We start from the raw sequence: 19,973 nt of genomic DNA, 5'->3' as shown, positions 1-19,973 counted from the left end.
TTTTGGAAAAAACAAATCTTAAAGAAAAGTTTGTTCTACAGACTAATATTTTTTTATCATTTGTCTTCTCGTGTTGTTCTACTTCCATGATAATATTTCACTGTTCATTACTAAACTCATACTGTAAAAACGTTCAGTAAACTGTTATCAAAGTATAGAAGAATATACTGCAATATTTACTTTATTTTACTGTCAGTGATGTATTGAAGGATTAGGGCCAGATTTGTCTAAAATGTATTGATAAAAATAAAGATATAACATTGCTGTGTTAAAATGTAAAAAAATGTTAAAATACTGCTTCATTCTCAATAGTTATATGTTAAGTATAAACTCACTATTGGGCCAGGGGGTCCGGGAGGCCCTGGAACTGGGATAAATTTCTCATATTTGTCTCGAGATGAAGGTTGGCCAGGAGGTCCGGGAGGTCCAGGGTTACCCTTGACAAATAAAAGATTACTTGTTATTATCAGATTTATTATTTAACTAGCATATAGCCCATTAAAAATGATGGGGCAAGTACTATCCACCCAACCCCCATAGTACACCATAACCTCACATTTCATAGCTAACTGAAATAAATAAATTTTGCAAAATCTAGCAAAGAAGCAGAAAAGTGCAGTTGAGGCAAACAAAGGTTGGTAAATCCTTTTATGAACCAATTAAAATTAAGATAATTCATGAAATTAATTTGTGGTATATTCATATAATAATTATTGGTAAAAACCAGTTAGATTAACAACTTCTGATATATAGAAAACTCTGTGTTTTTTGGTAACGTTATGTTCCAAACAATGACTTTTATGTCATATCACTTAGCAACAAAAGTATAAACTAATATTTTTTGTTAGTCTATGTGCTGAAAGTATAAAATGAAATATAGAGACAACAAAACTGGAAAAATATTTGTTGATTTCTTAATTTAGAAACACCATTGAAAAGGTTTGTTTTTATTCAACACATTGGTGATAAAACAGAAAACAGCTCAGGTGAAAAAACAATTTAAGTGTAAAATGAAATCAGTATTTTTACTTTCATGATAAATTTTATGCACTTAGCTCTAAACTAGGTGATCTTATCCTATGTCTTTACTTTACGCTCATTATACTAACACTTACTACACTTATAAGGTTTCACGACACCCTTTCACCCCTGTCACTAAAACCATAATGGGCAGAGAGTAATTTATACCTGAATAAATGCATTTTGGCTTTTATGGCTTCTCCTATTACAAGAAAAAAAGGTGTGATGTGATACACACTGCCTTTTATGTAAGTTAGATATAGCCCACACCCAGAAATTATGTTTAGTAGGATCACTCTTTTTAATCATTGTATTTAGAGTAATATTAACATACACAAACAAGACCTTTATTTGCTTTTGCACCATTTGAGAGACAGCATGAAAGAAAAATAAGTAAAATATAAGATAACAAAATGACACTGACTGAAAAAAAACTTCAACATTAAATATTTTAGACTGCACTTGTAATTTAAAGGTTTTTCTATTTTATACACAAAGTAAGATTTACTTGTGAATGGTATATATTTGTAGTTATGCTGAAGCTATCCCTAATTCTGAACTACTAACCATAGTGAAATAAGCCAGCCAGTAGCACCTCCTATTACCCAACACTCAGTCTTATAATGTACCCACAGCTTAAAGTGTGGAGAATATTTTGTGGTATCACATAAGTTTGAAACTGGCTCTCACAAAACCCAGAGCTCTACCAAAGAGCCAACTCAACCCCCTGTTAATGGTTAATTAGTAAGTTATGCTACTGTTTTAGTGAGTGAAATACTCATAAATTTTGTACTTCGTAACTGATATTACTTAACTTTATTCAGTCACAATCACATATTTTGTATCTAAATTTCCATGAAATATTTGTGTATAGTTATGACACTTTCATTAACCAGGTGTCTCAGAACTTTAAATATATGTTAATCTTCCTACATAGGTAAAAACTAAGTACTGCAATGTTTGTTCTTAGTTCTCAAGCTATAATCTCTGTATGGACTTATTGAAAGGTAGTCTATCCAAACAAAACAATACAGACACCTGTACAACTTGACGTAAGGTTGCATGCAAGACCATTGGTTGAAACATATAACCTATATGCTTGTAGGATACCTGGCATTGTTTTGTCAGGCTGTTTAAATTAGATATTTTCGTAGGTCTGTCTCTTGGCTTTGTCCTCTTGCTTTTCTCAGCTCCAGGAATCAGACAACACACAAGAAGAAATCTGGTCAGTTTTACTAACAGAATACTGTGTTTGTTATTAAAGGATTTTCTGTTTAAAAATACGCTTGTGTTAGTTTGTTTTCCATTACTATTAATGTTCAATTTATTCTTTGTTTAACAGTTTTGAAAACAGAATTTTGGGAACTTTTGACTTCTCTGCTGGACTTCTGAAGATCACACTATGTTATAATTATGTCCTTGTTAAGAATTAATTAATGAGATAGATTAGGCTAGTTTGAGTTAAAGATTAATTAATGACATAGATTAGTTTAAGTTAAAGATTAATTAATGAGATAGATTAGGCTAGGTTAAGGCTTAACTAGTGAGATATGTTACTGTTATAAACCCAAGTCAAAAGTGAAACCCTTGGAGTTCATTTAGTTAAAACTAGAACAGTTGAGTAAATGTGGGCAATCAATATTGAAAATGTCTTCAGCCAGTAGAACGTATTTATGGAACCTACCAAAAGTAACTTTTTACAGCTTATGGTATACCTTCAACAAATTGAGTTAATTTGCTCAATATGATTCAAAATTATCCAAAAATTAATAACCAAGATTACTATTACTTAAATTTACATTTTCATAAAGTATTTGAAAGCCTAAGTAAGTCTTTGATTTACAGTATGCTTGTATATATATACTCGTAGTAAAAGCCATGGTGTAAATATACTTAAGTGATTAAACATATATGAACTTATTCAATAATCCCTATTCTCCAGTACTTCATACTTATCTATGCAACAAATACACCATATACCACAGAGCTCCTAATATCCATCCTAGTCTTACACCAATAATGTTTAACACTTTTGCTCCCATGTCACTCATAACTGAGTAACATTGTCTTACGGTTATGTACCTTGTCAATCACATATGAGTTATGCACAATATGTTGTCAAAGCCATGCCATGCAGCTATGATTCACAGTACTTTAAGTTTGTAAAGGGCTATATGAGTGGTTCATGAGGCTTATCCTTAAGTTGTTCTTCTTGTTTTAAAGTAACATCAAGGCAGAAACACTTACTTGTATACACGTGTATTATATCACAATACAAAAAGTTATTACATATTTTACAAACCAAACATTTGAATTGTAAATCCTTGTCGAAAATAAGGTTTTCTTGTTGTTTTTTTATTTCAAGACTGGGTTATTTATTACAAAGTAAAATATTCCTCTTGTTGGAACAAAAACGATGCAAGTGGCATGGTTGTGGAAGTAAATGGACTTTCATAGAGATCCAAGTAACTCATTTTTTTGAAATTAATAAAAACACATTTATATCTAGTAACCATAAACCTAGCAACAAGTTACTATTCAGTATAAAAAATGAAGCTGAGACAAAGTGAAATTTGATAAATATAACCTTGGAAGGAAATATTAAAATGTTCTTATATTATTGATGATTAGTACTTTTCATGGGTTCTTGAAGAAAATCTGGATTAATTTATCCAAATAAAAATAAATAAAACCCATACTTTTTGTCCATGTTCTCCAGGAATTCCTGGAAGTCCTCTTTGACCTATGGGTCCAGGAAGTCCAGGTGGTCCTTCTGGACCATGTGGACCAGGCACACCTTTTTCTCCTTTACTTCCTTTTGGCCCTATAAATGTACAAGATTAAACATTTATATCATTGAAAAGAGTTTCCAACAAAATTTAACTTCTAACAGGATTCTTATAATAATATACGTTTTAATAATAATAATAAAAAAATTTCAAAAATTCTTTAATATCTAATATTTTTTTTAATTTGTTAGTGAATAACTATAATGTTCTTGAAACATTTGTTATACTCAGAAATCCAAATTAATATCTTTAATAATACAAAAAGAAATGAAAAAAGAAAGAAGTTTCCTGAGCTTCAAATCTCTTTAAAATTTGAATGAAATACACATTATATTCACTATCTTAATAAATAGCTTTTTTGTATGCAGCACTGTTATTAAAATGTAAACATACTGTGTCACTGGAAATTTTCACTGAGGAATAACAAAACGTTTTTACATTTAGACCAAAGAGAACAGATTACCTGGAATATTTTTGACAGCTAAACTGTTGTCATCAAATCCGATTCTGTTTCCAGAATCCTGCAAGGAAATTCAAAACTTATTACTTCCTCATAATTTGATCATACAGACCAATATGTTTAACTTTAAACTGTCTGAACGTTTTGTAATACGTTTCACAGCTGAACAATGTAAATGTATCATAATTTACTCTCAGTTCATATTTCTTGTGTTTCTCTCTTCACTAATGTTAATGTTTTAATTCTATTCATTATTCTTTCTGTTTTCCTACAAGATATGAACCTGATATTTCACTTATATTTTGATAACACTTATTGTTACGAATGTTTAATTTTAAAATATCTCAAATACTTCATTTTAGCTGTGAAAATGATAATAACTACAGTAGTAATTTGGGAAATAACAAAAAATAAATAATCAGCAAACAATAACTGATAACTGAAATAACATAAAAATAAAGATTCAGCAAACAATAACTGATAACTGAAATAACATAAAATAAAGATTCAGTAAACAATAACTGATAACTGAAATAACATAAAAATAAAGATTCAGCAAACAATAACTGATAACTGAAATAACATAAAAATAAAGATTCAGCAAACAATAACTGATAACTGAAATAACATAAAAATAAAGATTCAGCCAACAATAACTGATAACTGAAATAACATAAAAATAAAGATTCAGCAAACAATAACTGATAACTGAAATAACATAAAAATAAATATTCAGCAAACAATAACTGATAACTAAACTAACATAAAAATAAAAATTCAGCAAACAAAAATTGATAACTGTCTTCCTAATGCAATAGCATATTAAATATTTAAAGAAATCTAAAACAAATTTAAATTGCAAGATTAAAGAAATTAAAACACAGCAGTATCATAATGCAAATTCTGAAATTTCCTCTCTTGTGAAATATGTTATTACCTGAGCTTCCATACTGACAAAGCCAACTTTAAATAAATTAATGTTGTTAAGAATTGATCACGACTTCCTTTGAACAAACTAAGTGATTATGTGGTCAGATAATAACGTTTATTAGTTTTAGATGGATATAACATCATAGGAACTGTAATATTTTATATTAGTTTGACTGAAAGTTTGAGGGTCAGAATGGTGTGGTGTCAAAGATGATGTTATGACTGACACTTAGATCTATGGCCAATCAAGAAATGCATAACAGACTGCAGTTTCATCTTCAAAAATGGTTAGACAGGTGGATGAAGTTTTCTTTACTCAAAACATTGTCTTTTAAATTAGTCATAATATATTTGAGTTAATGTATAGACATTAACTCTCATGTCACCAACTAGTTTTCATTCCAATAATTACTGGTACAGCCCACAAATTATATTATACATCCAGTTATTTTATGTTTTGTGCTTATCGTGGTACTCAGTATAAATAATTCATCAAAATAATTGGAAGAAGTCACTCGTTTTCTATATAACACATGTTAGAAATTACAGCAGATGGAAATTAGAGGAATTTTAATTCCAATTATGAGGATGTTCATCTTTAGACTTTTGTACGTGTGACTCAGATGTTATTACAAACCACAAATTTATCACATAACTAGTCTGCTGAAATAAGTTTAATAAAAACCAATGGGGGCCTATACGATAATCCCAGAGCTGCAATTTGTAAAAATTAAAAAAAACAACCAGTGTAAAATGTAATCAATATAAAACACCAATCTGAAATTTTTCTGTTCTAAATTGTGACCAATGTAATAAGATTTTTTGCAGTTTGTAACTTCTACATTGCCATATTGTTCACTAATACAAGGTGTTCGGAAATTCACTGTGCACTTATATATTCATTAACAGACAAAACTGCACAGTGACTTTCTGAACACCCTGTATTAATGTCTTGATTTCATCAAGTTTATTTTATGGTTTATATGTCTTAATTTTTTTATTGTATTCACTCCTAAATACTAAGATTTAATATTATCTGTACTTGTATATCAATATATTTAATATTATCTGTACTTGTATATCAATATTTTTAAAATTATCTGTACTTGCATATCAATATATTTAATATTATCTGTACCTGTATATCAATATTTTTTAATATTATCTGTACTTGTATATCAATATATTTAATATTATCTGCACTTGTATATCAAAATATTTAATATTATCTGTACTTGTATATCAATATATTTTGTTTTTAGATTCAGATTATCATAATCGAACAAAACATTCTGAAACATTAGATGAGTATGTATGTAAATCATTTTTCATACTCTCAGCCGTCTTTACAGATCTGAATGTGATATAAATATAAGCAACACTTTTAAAGTTAACTTTTTTAGTAATTATTTTGCTATAATCTGAATAAATTGTGTCTTTCATGTGAACATCTCTGTTACACAAATTGTGGAAATTTCCAGAAGTGGAACACAATAAAATTATGGGCACTCACATCTTCCCCAAATGTTCCAATATATCTTGTTGGTCCTGGTGGACCAGGTAGTCCAGTCTCTCCTTTATCTCCTTTTTCACCAAACCCAGGGTCTCCTTTAAGTCCTGGAAGCCCAGGTAAACCATGTCTTCCCTGAAATAGAATTTTTTGCTTTTCAAAACACTTTTAAAAATTGCTAGTACAAACATTTAATAAAGTCTGAAAAAAATTACACTTCAGTACAGTTCAAAAAGGAATGTATTATTAGTTTATGAATATGTTTTGTTTTACTTGTATTATTGTGTAACTGCGCAACAGAAATTTCTGTACTTCATGTGGCCTGAAAAGACAGATCTTTCACTTTGTTTTTAGCTCTGAAACATTTGTTCTTTTGAAGATTATTTCAAATTTCGTTTATTTTTTCCAGTTTTATATTTTCCATATATTTGTTTGTTTGTTTTGTTATTATGCTCAAAGCTACACCAAGAGCTATCTGTGCTCTGCCCATCACAGGTATCAAACCCAGTTTATAGTGGTATAAGTTTGCAGACATATCACTGTGCTACTGGGGGGGGAGCGTTTTCCATGGATAGAATTATCCACTTGTGATAGGCAGTACTATTCAAATATTAGAAGTGTAAAGTGTAAGAAGTGTGAAACCAAGTGTAAAAAAACACAAGTGTGATGAAGACCATAGTTGAAACTGCTAGGGGACAACTACTATACTACTAATTAGGTAAATTACATCACATAATTAATGTTATCTACAAACATGACAATCAGAAATCGTCATTACATGGCCTATAGTCTCATTACCAGCTTCAGAATGCCACTACTCAACTCATTATGAGTTTTGTCACGAACACACAAAGTGATGGTAATAGTAATAATCTTTACAAATTGGCCAAGGATTCATGTATCTTCCACTGATTGATGAATTTGTGTCGGAGCCAGAAACTCACACTGAGTAACACACTCATTACAATAATGTTGGATATGACCATTTAAGCTGGAGGCAGCAACGTAAATAAATTTACAAATGAAAGACAAATTTGCTGCTGCTCTAGAAACTGATGGTGCCATATTTGTATGACCTTTCAAACATAAGTATAATTTTACTAGAATTTTCCCCAAGATAGGATAATACCTGGGATTATACTGCCATAAGTTTGGCAGATTATCTTGAACAAGAAATAATATAATCTACAGAGGTGTTCTATGGAATTTATATCTGAACCTAGTTGCCAGAGGCATGTGGACAATTTTTTGCCACTGACTTTTGTGTTCATGGATATCCATCTGTTTCAAGACACTGTACTTTGCTTATCATCACTGGTGTATGACTTGTTGCAGGTCTCTTTCTTGTTAGTTCTGGCTCCTCAAATTGATCCATATTCCTTTGATTGCCAAGGCTAGCCATTAAATACAATGTATATCCATATCTTAGAAGCCCTAAATCCTCATTCTCAACACATTATCATTACCTGAATGTATGAATATTCTGCATCAAAAAGGGCTAGTACTCTTCCTGAAATAGATCAAGTTTCGTTATCATTATCCTTTCTATAAAATACCAAACAATATAAAAATGTAACTCTGATACATTCCACTGAGACTTTATATTGACTGTTATTTTCACACAAGTTTTCTGATTTGCACAACAAAAATCATTTTAATATAGTGTATACAACCCACCATGCAATCTATTCACCAGTGAAGTGAAGCCACATTAACTTATCAATCAATAAAGTAAAAACATCAAGTAATATTCACCAATTAAATAAGGTTATGACAGCTTATCTATCAATAGAAAAACTATAAAAACTTTTTAAATTGTTAGTAAGAAGTCTTTGAAAAGAAAAATAGCTACAAGTATACTCATAATTTAATATCAACTCACAGGAAATCCAGGAAATCCTATTTCTCCTTTTGGTCCTTGTTTTCCTGGTGGACCTCTAGGGCCACGTTTTCCTCTTTTCCCATGACGTCCACGTTTCCCTCTATCACCTTTTTCTCCCTAATTGATAATAAAGTATTTCACTTTCTCTATCAGTTTGTTACTAATTTTATTTTCAGTAATTTTAAGCCTAAAACAAAAGGACTAAAGTTTAAGTATCAAACATAACACTTAAATTCTACTGTATTAGAGTCATTATTCTTGTCAGAGTTTGGACAGTAAGAACTATCAGTGAAACATCATTAGTTTAGACTCTTCCTTCTAATCTTCAACTTCAAGTTATCATTATCACCTTTTATTTGTTACCTTACATTACTCTACCCTAGAGTTATTAAATCCTTTAATTTTACACTGTAGTAGGTTGTCACACTTATAACATATGATTACCCCACTATCAAGACTATTAATGTATGGTTTACCAATACTTAATGGATTTGTGAAGAAACCTAAAGTGAAGTCCTACTTGTCTGTTTATTGTCACAAAGCTACATGGCAGGTTACCTGTACTGTGCCCAACACAAGTACAAAATCCAGTTTTTAGAGTTACAAGTCTTCAGACTTACTGCTGAGCCAATGGGGGACTTTACTCTTCATCTTACAAGCATGTTCTTATGTGATTGAAGATGTTTATTAAAGTTCACCAGTAAGATGTGTATTCTTACAACATCACTGATCCATGCAATGCCAATTTTAGTCTTTGTGTCACTTGGATATTTACTACACATCCTACATTACACTGTTAGCAAGTATATTGTTCTTACATGTATAAAGTATTCTTTATCTACAAAATTAAAGATATCTAGTGGTTATATTATTTGCATTTCAAAACAGAAAAGTCTTAACTTTTCTATACTTTAAATAAATATTTCCCACTCACAATCACTTTGACTACACCATCCACTGTTACAACATGAGTTGCTCCAGGAGGTCCAGCAGGCCCTTCAAGACCAGGTTTTCCACTGAGACCTACTGGTCCAGGCTCTCCAGGATATCCTATTGGACCCGGTTCACCCTGAAAAATATGAAACATCTTGACATCAGAATGGCTTGTACATAATTAAAATGAAAAAGTACCTCACACCCTTTTCAAATGTAGGTGTACTTATAATATAATAAAGAGAGATTAAACCATTTGTAGGTTTCCCAGTACTTCCACCCCTTTACACTGGGACAAATGTTTCCAAATGTTCATGCTATTAATGCCTTCTTCTGCTGAGTCCACGTTCATCATTTTGACTATCATCACTAGATGGAGAGCTGACATCCACTAATCTCATTGCCTCTTCATCATCACACATTTGAATGCTACTTGACTCACTTATGCTACCTTCTAAACTCTCTGAGTCGAAGAGATCAAACATATTTACATAGTAATTAGGGTTACTGCTCGCCACTCTCGTGATGTGGGCATAGTTGGTAAGCAGTTGCTGTACATCCTATTTAGGTATCATGATGGTTACTGAAGTGCTGAATGGAAAACACATATCAACATTACATGAGATATTAATAAACACTTTCCAATTAATTTTACTTCCAAACGTCACACACAGCAATTCTGAACGATAATCAGAGATACTTGTTGCAGTCACAGTGTCAGGGGGTGGGAGCACTTGGAAAGATATGTTCCAGCCACAGTGAAAGTGTTAAAGCACTGTTGAGTTAAACAATTCATAAGTTGATGAGCTGTGAAATCTTTTATGAGTTAAATATCTCTTGCATTAACAGCAAAATGTTTACTTTGGATTTTCAAAACAAAATTAAACTTTAATTGAGAAATGAATGTAAACTTTAAAACTGAGCAATGACAAACAGTAAGATTGAGACTCTGATCTTTGGTAATATTCAAAGCAATTGTTTGCTAACTATGACTAGTTACAATTAAGATGAGGGACTTCTCTTTGGGAATTAAGTTCCAGCTGATAGCTCAGTCAGTTGAGCATGTCTAAAGATTAGTTACAATAAGGATGAGGGATTTTTATTTGAGAATTGAGTCCTAGCTGATAAATTAGTTGATGGAGCATGTCTCAGGTTTAGTAACAACTGGGATGAAGGACTTCTCTTTGGCAAATGAGCCCCAGCTTGTAACTCAGTTGGTGAAGAATGCCTCAAACCACAAGTATGTGTGTTGAGTGTCAAAGTCAACGATGTGATAGATATCTAGGATGGCAAGAAAAAGCCAAAGTATGTCAACTGTCTACAAATACCTTTAGTCCAAATAATCCAGGAAGTCCAGCTTCCCCAGGAGATCCAGGCTTACCAGTTTCTCCTCTCTCTCCTTTATCACCCTAAGAACAAAAGATGCAAATATTTTACTTTGTTCATCTGAGGATTGCAACTCATTTTTTTAATATTTTGTAGCAAGTTACAAAATTTAAAACTCCCTTAGTTTGTCTTTCAAGATTCCTTTGATTAATTGTATACATTTTCTTAACGAAACATAAATATTAAACTCATGAGATATTATACTCCTTACCTGAACAATAAATATCATGTAACCACAGAAGACCATGTTATTTCATAATGAGTAATAGATAGGTATTAACTCTTGTAAGTAAGGTCTTGAAAAAAAAACTTTATTTGTACAGTTTTGCGAGAAATAAAATATAACAAACACAGAAACAAACATATATCTTTAGATACTTCTCTCGGAAAATATACCCTAATGTACAAAAGATAAATATTTTTACACAGAAACAAGTCACATATTCTTATAAATATTATTTATCTATAAACACTAAAAACTAAAGAAGAAGGTAACTAGGATACACAAACCTTTGGCCCCTTTGGACCAACAAGTAATTCCAACTCTTCTACAGAAAAACTAGGTCCAGGTGGTCCAGGCAGGCCAGTTCCTGGTGGACCTATATCTCCCTATAAAAAGTGAGAATAAATGTATACAACAGGGAGTTAAACTCAGTTTTAATGGTTAATTATCACAGTTCTACACTAAGCTACTGTATGGAGATTGTGTCAGACAAATCCCTTTTTTTACATTAAAGGAACATTAACACAAATCACAGAAAAGTATTTGTAACAGTTGAAGATTCTTCTGAATAAACGAGACGTATGAAGGCACAAAACCAGGAGATCAGTAAGACATCTGTTTTATTGTACTTTGGATGACAGATCCTCAACCTTAAATGTATAAATACTACTTATATGTGTAATTTTTTTTTCATCTACAACACGTTTTCATCTGTATAAATCCCACGTTTAGGAGTTTGGGTTGTAGTATCTCTACTCAAAATCCCAGTAGAAAGTTTTTTGTTGAGTATGGGTTTGATAAGCCTTATGCACGTGCTCTTCTATTTAAAGTGACTGTAATACCTTCTTGAGCAGAGTTTAGATGTATATGCCTCAATTTAAAGTGACTTTAGTGACTTCTTATGCAAATATTTGATGTACACACTAATATCTAAAGGACATACAGCAGGTTCTCACACAGAATTTAAATGTACTTATTTCTGTCTACATCAACAGTAACACCTTCTAATGAAACTTTAAATGTATTATTTCTGTCTACATCAACAGTAACACCTCCTAATGAAACTTTAAATGTATTATTTCTGTCTACATCAACAGTAACACCTTCTAATGAAACTTTAAATGTACTTATTTCTGTCTACATCAACAGTAACACCTTCTAATGAAACTTTAAATGTACTTATTTCTGTCTACATCAACAGTAACACCTTCTAATGAAACTTTAAATGTATTTATTTCTGTCTACATCAACAGTAACACCTTCTAATGAAACTTTAAATGTACTTATTTCTGTCTACATCAACAGTAACACCTTCTAATGAAACTTTAAATGTACTTATTTCTGTCTACATCAACAGTAACACCTTCTAATGCAAACTATAGACATACACGTTTCAATGTAAAGTAAGTGTAACACCTTCTTGTGTAACATGTTTTACCTAAAGTAATTATAGTGGATACTCATGCAGGTTTTAAACGTACACTATACATTATAATTGAAATAGTGATTAACTGGATGTCCTGTAATTATACCGCCACTGTGATAGAACAGGTTACTATTCTATTCATTGTTCTATCCTCAATGGTCATAAAACACAACAAGTAAAGTTGATTCAGCATAATCCAATCGAGGACAAAGATGTAAAAATATCCACTAAAATAATTAAACAATTTAAGATATTTTTCATTTACCCCCTGATACTTTCCATCACTTGATGTTTACTAAGGTAATGGTCAGTGATCCAATAAAATACAAATAGAATTATTAAGGAGCAATTCAAGATGTCTTCCACCATGTCTCAAGGTAATAATACTTACCTTATTCTTAACATTCCACATCTCTTTAACTACATAAGCGACTTAATTATTATAAAGTTGGCTTTACCATTTCAAGAAATCACTCCATTTTTCAAGGTGTAGCACAAAATACTTTAACTCACACAGAACACATAATAGATTGTCATATCTTCTGTGATTATGAGTCAGAAAATGAAATAAAAACGTTGTTTTATATGTAAATGTATCCTTAAATATGTTAAATTATTAAAATAATGGAAACACGGGTTTCTATTTAACTTAAGCCTTGGCACAACCACAAATTTAATTGTTTGAAGCGCTTCATAAAGTATTTTACTGATGCGATATTTCTACAAAAGAGAAGATGTTATAATGTATCATATAGTAGAGTTTTATTTACTATGTCTGTTTCTGATGTAGAACACTTCTTGGCAAATTATTATTATGTAGTTTCAGTCTTTTCTTTTATATTATTCAGATGTAAAGTGTGTGTGTGTTTTTCTTATAGCAAGGCCACATCGGGCTATCTGCTGAACCCACCAAGGGAAATCAAACCCCTGATTTTAGCATTGTAAACCAATAGACTTGCTGCTGTACCAGTAGGGAACTAAATGTAAAGCATCCAGTTTCTCTCTGGCATAGTTATCATACTAGTATGTTGTATTGGCTCTTTGTCCAAGGCCTCTGAACAATTACAGACATTTCTTTGTCTATTTATGGAAACCCACTGATGAACAGGAAATATATGAAACATCTATTGACGGTTAAGGCCCGGCATGACCAGGTGGGTTAAGGCGTTCGACTCATAATCTGAGGGTTGCAAGTTTGAATCTCCATTGCACCAAACATGCTCATCCTTTCAGCCATGGGGGAATTATAAGTGACGATCAATCCCACTATTCGTTGGTAAAAAATGGTTAACAAACTTTGGATGAAATAATCTGATGAACCCTTCAAAACTTGTTGAGAAATTATTAAAAACTCAACCACAAAAACAAATAAAAGAGAGTAGGATAGGTTGTTATCTTTTAAGATTGTTGTTTTGTGTTTATGTCATATTTTAACTAATAACAGATGTACATTTGTGTACATTTGCAAGATTGTTTATGCATTTATCTTAGTTTTGAAAATTTTAATTATAAATCTAAAGTCTTGAAAACCTAAGTTGTAACTTTAAAGTATTTCCATATTTAGGATGTTTTCATTGTAACAATATTTAAGATGCTTTCTTTGTAACCATATAATTTATTTGACCTTCTCTCCTTTCAACCCTTTCTCTCCTGGTGGACCTTCAGGTCCTGGCATTCCATCAGATCCAGAAATTCCTTGTTCTCCTTTCACTCCAGGTTCTCCATAATAACCCTAAGACAAGGAAACATGAATTTTATGCAGCACTAACAAAACGTTAATAACATTTGAGACACACTCAGAAATGTAACTGTATAAATATTACTTACCATACACACAAACTTCATATGTCATATGCTTGAGTGCCACATAAGTATTACCTTTGGAGTTTTAAATACTTATATGAAGAATAATAAACCACTTTATTTTTGGTATTCTAATAAAATTATATAACATACCTATTTCTTCATTATATTTGATGGGCCCTGGCATGGCCAGGAGATTATGGCACTCGGCTCATAACATGAGGATCACGGGTTCAAATCCCCTGCCACACCAAACATGCTTGCCCTTTAAGCCATGGGGACATTATAATGTTACAATTAATCCCACTATTCATTGGTAAAAGAGCAGCCCAAGAGTTCGCAGTGGGTGGTGATGACTAGCTGCCTTCCTTCTAGTCTTGCACTGCTAAATTAGGGACAGCTAGCACAGAGAGCCCTCATGTAGCTTTGCATGAAATTCAAATAAAACCAAACCAATATGTGATGGTGTGATATTTTTCAGATTTTAACATATAAAACATGTTTCCTGCCATAAAACAAAACATATTGTATGCAATGCCATTCCCTTTTAATTATACAACACATTGAGAATTCAGTTTATTCAAACTGTGCCCTATTAACTGATGTTAATTTTCTTTTATCATGTGTGACTTCTTATAAATAAAAATACTAAAACACACACAAGTGACTACAAAAAGCCAAGATTTGAGAAGCTGATTAGACAGATGAATATTTTAGACACAAATTTCGAAAAAACAAAACGAACCACTGAAGTAGCTCCTATACAACACATAGAGAAACCTAGATCATATATTTCAATAAAACAAATGTGATGCCGACAAAAATTCAATTTTTCTTCAACTTGATTTCTAGGTTAAACTCAAATGGCTGGGTAAACTTTGGTAATAATTTAATCAGTATGGTGTTAATCTATTAAAAATAATAATAATATAATAATAATAAATTTATTAAGCAATAAATTAGACACAAAAAATCAAATATCAATATAAAACCATCAACAAAGAGTTAACTCGTCCTGTGATGGTTAAACACATAATAAAGTAAAATCAAAGCTTACAAAATCAATATAAAGTTCCCAGAATATTATCATCAGTATTTAAGATCCATTGTTTTAAGTATTTCTTTTGATTAACACGATTAATAGAAGATCTTATACTATAAGGAATAAAATTATGAATACGAGGTGCCAAATAAAGATATTGATGAAGTGTAACTGTTTTATGTGGTGTGGGTACATTAATTGGAAAAAAAGATTGAAGTCGTGTAAAATATGAAGTGACTTTAAAAGGCCTATTAAAAGAAACATGCATTGTAGATAAAGCTAAAAAATATAAATAAAGTTTATCATATGAAAGAGGGGAGTTAAATTTACTGAAATCGGTATCAAGCCTATGAGTAAAAAAAAGAGAGAAAACACTTTTTTGCAACTTGTGAATAGGAATTAAAAAAGTCTTATATGTGCCACCCCAAATTGAAATACAATATTGTAAGAAAGATTGAAAGAGAGCATAATATACACTTAACAAAATATGATAAGGAGCACAATGACTAAGTTCAAAATTAGCATAGAACTATATTTTAATTTATTAACTAAAGAATTAATATGAAATTGCCAATTTAATTTTCGATCTAAAATAATTCCTAAATATTTAACAGAGGAAACTTGAGTCAATTTGGGACACTTACAATTAGGGTAAGTATAACAATCACTAGAGTGATAAAAAATAGAAGGAAAAGCTGGAATGACACCATAAAGGTTAAACTGAAGAAGAAAAGATTTAGATATATTTAAGGATAAGTCATTACAGAAAAGCCAATTTTAATTTTATTAAGATCACTAGAAATAATGGCTTCATTAATTAGATTTGGCTTACTATAAACAACAGCAATATCATCGGCATAGGCTTGGATATCTCCAAAAAAACTGTTGGTAAAGAATATCATTTATATAAATGAGAAATAATAAAGGGCCCAGAACAGAACCTTGTGGTACTCCAACATTAATTGTAAGCCAATCACTATAATTATTATGGATACAAACCGATTGCTTTCTATTGTGAAAGTAAGAAAAAAGCCAATCAAAACAATGCCTCTAAAACCATAATAAGATAATTTATTTAACAATATTTTATGATTAACAGAATCAAAAGCTTTGGCTAAGTCAAGAAAAACAGCAATTGATGAAGATCAGAATCCAAAGCTTCTGTAATACTTCCCACAAGTTTAGCAACAGCAACCTCCGTTCCAAGCCCAGGCGAAAAGCCAAATTGAGAAGGAGACAAAACTGAATGTCTATCAAGAAATGATAAAATTCTAATCTTCATAGATTTTTCAAATAGTTTAGAGAAATGTATTAATAAGGAAATAGGTCTATAATTCGTAAAATCAGAAATATTACCAGATTTATAAATAGGAATGACCAATGATAACTTTAAAGCATTAGGAAACTTCCCTTGAGTAAAAGATAAATTAATTAAAAAAGTCAAAATTGGTGCAAAAGATTAGCATTAGCTTTCAAAATCTTAACCGAAACACCATCTACACCATTAGAAGCTGAATTTGATAAGGAGAAAATATTATTCATAGTTTCAGATACAGTAACAGGATATAGATAACAAGAAGAAGAAGGAGCAGGAGGCATGCCCTGAGAACAAAATTTAGGATTGGAGCAAGTAGATTTAGCAACATTAACAAAAAAATAATTCAAATCAGATAAATCAGTAGTACCAAAATTACAAAATTTCTTTTTTTTTTTTTACATCAATAATAGAGTTAACAATATTCCAATTCTGTTTAATAGTTTTAGCATTCTTAAACAGGTTATGATAATAAGTCCATTTAGTCTTACGGGTCAAGCTAACAACATAATTCCTTAAACACTTAAACCTAATCTTTAGATAAATATCATCAGGAAATTGATGTACTTTCTTTTTTAACTCATCTCTTTTAATCATTAACAAAACCAATTCACTGGTAATCCATGGCTTAATTTTTCTAAACTTTCGTGACACAGAAACAGTAGTAGTACAACTTTGAATACAATCAGTTAACACTTCAGCAAAATTATCATAAGCAACATTAACATCAGAACAATTCATAACACAGGACCAATCTGAAAAATTCAAACAAGAATTCAATTCATTAAACTTAATCTTTTGAACATTTGAGACATGTTCTAGATCCGATAAAATGTCTATACATAAAACAATTGGAAAATGATCGGTCAAAAAACTCTCAACAATATAAGAATAACAATTTTTAACAGTATTTCCACTAATTAAAAAATGATCAATACAAGAATTAGTAACATTGGTTATCCGTGTAGGAGAAGAAATAATAATACGAAGATTGTTCTCAGACAAAAACTTAAAATATGCATTCTTATAACAAACATCATCAAATGCCAAAACATCTATATTAAAATCACCAACAAGTATATTAATATCATATTTGTATAAATTCAATTCTAATGAAAGCTCATCAATAAATTTCAATACAGGCAATCTAGGAGATCGATAAACAACAAAGAGATTAAATTTCTTATTTTGAATCATACAAAATAAAATTAAAGCATCAGACTTAATGTACTGTACTTCTTTTATCATAGTCAGTATCTCAAATTTAACAAAACTGCCACTCCACTAGCCTTATTTAGACCAGAAGATGAAGAATAAAAGGAGTAACCTGGAATCGAAAAGGAAACAAATCCATCCTCAACAAACCAAGTTTCAGAAAAAGCTATTATATGAAATTTAACAACGCTTGATTGTAAAAAAACAAGAAATTGGTCAAAATTTTGAGTAAGACTTCGAATATTAACATGTATTAAATTTAAATGACCAACAGAAAAACATTTGGTAAATCAGAAAGAGAAGACAAAGTTGGTGTAACACCAACAATATCATCAAAATCATCAGCCATTGCAGCATTTATAAATTATTAAGATCAATCAAGCAACGTAAAACAATGGGCTGAGTAGTTTCTGATTTCCTAATAAGAATATTACCATTCGATACCCAAAGAAATTTATAGCCAAGATCTTTCTGTTTTCGTTTTGCTTGCATGAAAATATCATGATAATATGGGGAGAGATGTTCGTTAACATAAACTGGATAAGATTCATTACAGACCTTAATATCATTAGTATTAAGAGAGCGAAATTTAGTTTTCTTAAGTTTAAGCAGATCAAATTTAATTTGCTTACGACAAAACTTAACAACAATCTGTCTCGGACTCTTATTTTCAGTTGTTTTCTTTCCTATACGATGAACAGTGTCAATATCTGTAGGAGCACAGTCAACCCCAAAAGTAGTTGTAATCTTCTCAACAACTTCTTGCAAATTCTCATTAGGCTTCTCTGGAATACCTCCAATCAAAACATTATAGTTATAAGAATATTGTTCCGCTTCACACATCTTCCTCCGAAAACTTGCCATCTCCTTCCACAATTCTTCATTTTCATGCTTTTAATGTTTTATTTTCCTGTTTACACTCCTTAACTTCAGCTCTCAAAGTTGTGATATCCTCACTCATAGTTTCTACCTTCTCTGAATAATATTGAAAGGAAGTCACTAATTCTTCGACCTTTACTTTAATTAAGTGAAAGTCATCAAGTCTTGACAAAATTTCAGTAACTTTTGTCTTAAGCCACTTCATATCTGCCTCCCCCATATTTAAATCAAGCTCACTATTCTCAACAAGATTCACTGTCTCCCCCTCTAACGAAATGGACACAGTCCTTCTTAATGGAGTTTCACTATTTAGGCTTAACTTTCTTTTTCTCATACAAAAATCACATTCATAACTTTTCCCAATTTCATTTAAATATTCCAAATCCTGTTCAGTTAAGTTCTTACATCTTAAATGATACCATTTTTGACACTCACCAGAGCAATGAAGGGCTTTATCACCAACTTTAATATAAACTTTACATTGAGCACAAAATCTACGTGGCATACTAGTCAGCTTTGTTAAAAACACTTTATCAGAGTGTTAAGTAGTGACTGGTTTGAGTAAATTCAATTAGACAAATTCTGTCTCAACTATGAGAAATCAGCATCCAAGTACAAAGAGACAAAGCCATTCTCCATTAAAATCTAGCTGCTTTCCCTCTAGTCTTACACCACTAAATTAGGAATGGCTAGTGCAGATAGTCCTCATGTAGCTTTAAACGAAATTCAAAACAAACAAACAAATCTCGGAGATGACATACCTAAATCATGAATCATGCACACATCTCTCAGATAGCATCCCTCCAAGCATGGGTACATTAACTGGGGTAAAGTTATAAAGATACCTTCAAGTGATTGCTTCTCATAGTTTTACTGTACTGTTAAATTACTTGAACATTGTACCAGCACATATTAGTACTGTTGAAAATGGTTTTATCCACTACATTATATGCATGACTACAACCTTCAAGTAGCTTATGATCTCTCCTTTTTAAATTCACTTAATTCTAAATATCTTGTTGCCATTAATGACTTCCATAGAATCCAAACTAGTGATACGTCTATTTACTGTGTCCATGTGATTTAGTCTGCTCACTAGATGGGCTTTGTCACATAAATACAGGATACTTCTGAGGTACAGTGTGTTAAAAAAAAAAATA

General features: G+C 31.1%; 1 protein-coding gene across 1 annotated transcript in view; it reads right to left on the bottom strand.

Moving 5' to 3' along the window:
* Nucleotides 1–19,973, bottom strand: part of LOC143257788 (uncharacterized) — a 60,524-nt gene that overhangs the window by 18,256 nt on the left and 22,295 nt on the right. The window contains exons 11-19 of the mRNA XM_076516820.1: nucleotides 14,184–14,291; nucleotides 11,421–11,519; nucleotides 10,853–10,933; nucleotides 9,526–9,660; nucleotides 8,592–8,708; nucleotides 6,713–6,844; nucleotides 4,273–4,330; nucleotides 3,720–3,844; nucleotides 336–437 (exon numbers count right to left, since the gene is read on the bottom strand). Coding sequence (XP_076372935.1) covers nucleotides 336–437; nucleotides 3,720–3,844; nucleotides 4,273–4,330; nucleotides 6,713–6,844; nucleotides 8,592–8,708; nucleotides 9,526–9,660; nucleotides 10,853–10,933; nucleotides 11,421–11,519; nucleotides 14,184–14,291 — 957 coding nt within the window. The remainder of the gene's footprint in view (nucleotides 1–335; nucleotides 438–3,719; nucleotides 3,845–4,272; nucleotides 4,331–6,712; nucleotides 6,845–8,591; nucleotides 8,709–9,525; nucleotides 9,661–10,852; nucleotides 10,934–11,420; nucleotides 11,520–14,183; nucleotides 14,292–19,973) is intronic.

Source organism: Tachypleus tridentatus, chromosome 7 (assembly GCF_004210375.1).
Source record: "Tachypleus tridentatus isolate NWPU-2018 chromosome 7, ASM421037v1, whole genome shotgun sequence".
Taxonomy (NCBI): Eukaryota; Metazoa; Arthropoda; class Merostomata; order Xiphosura; family Limulidae; genus Tachypleus; species Tachypleus tridentatus.
The sequence above is the reverse complement of the archived record's forward strand: the minus strand, read 5'-3'. Positions and strand labels throughout refer to the sequence as shown.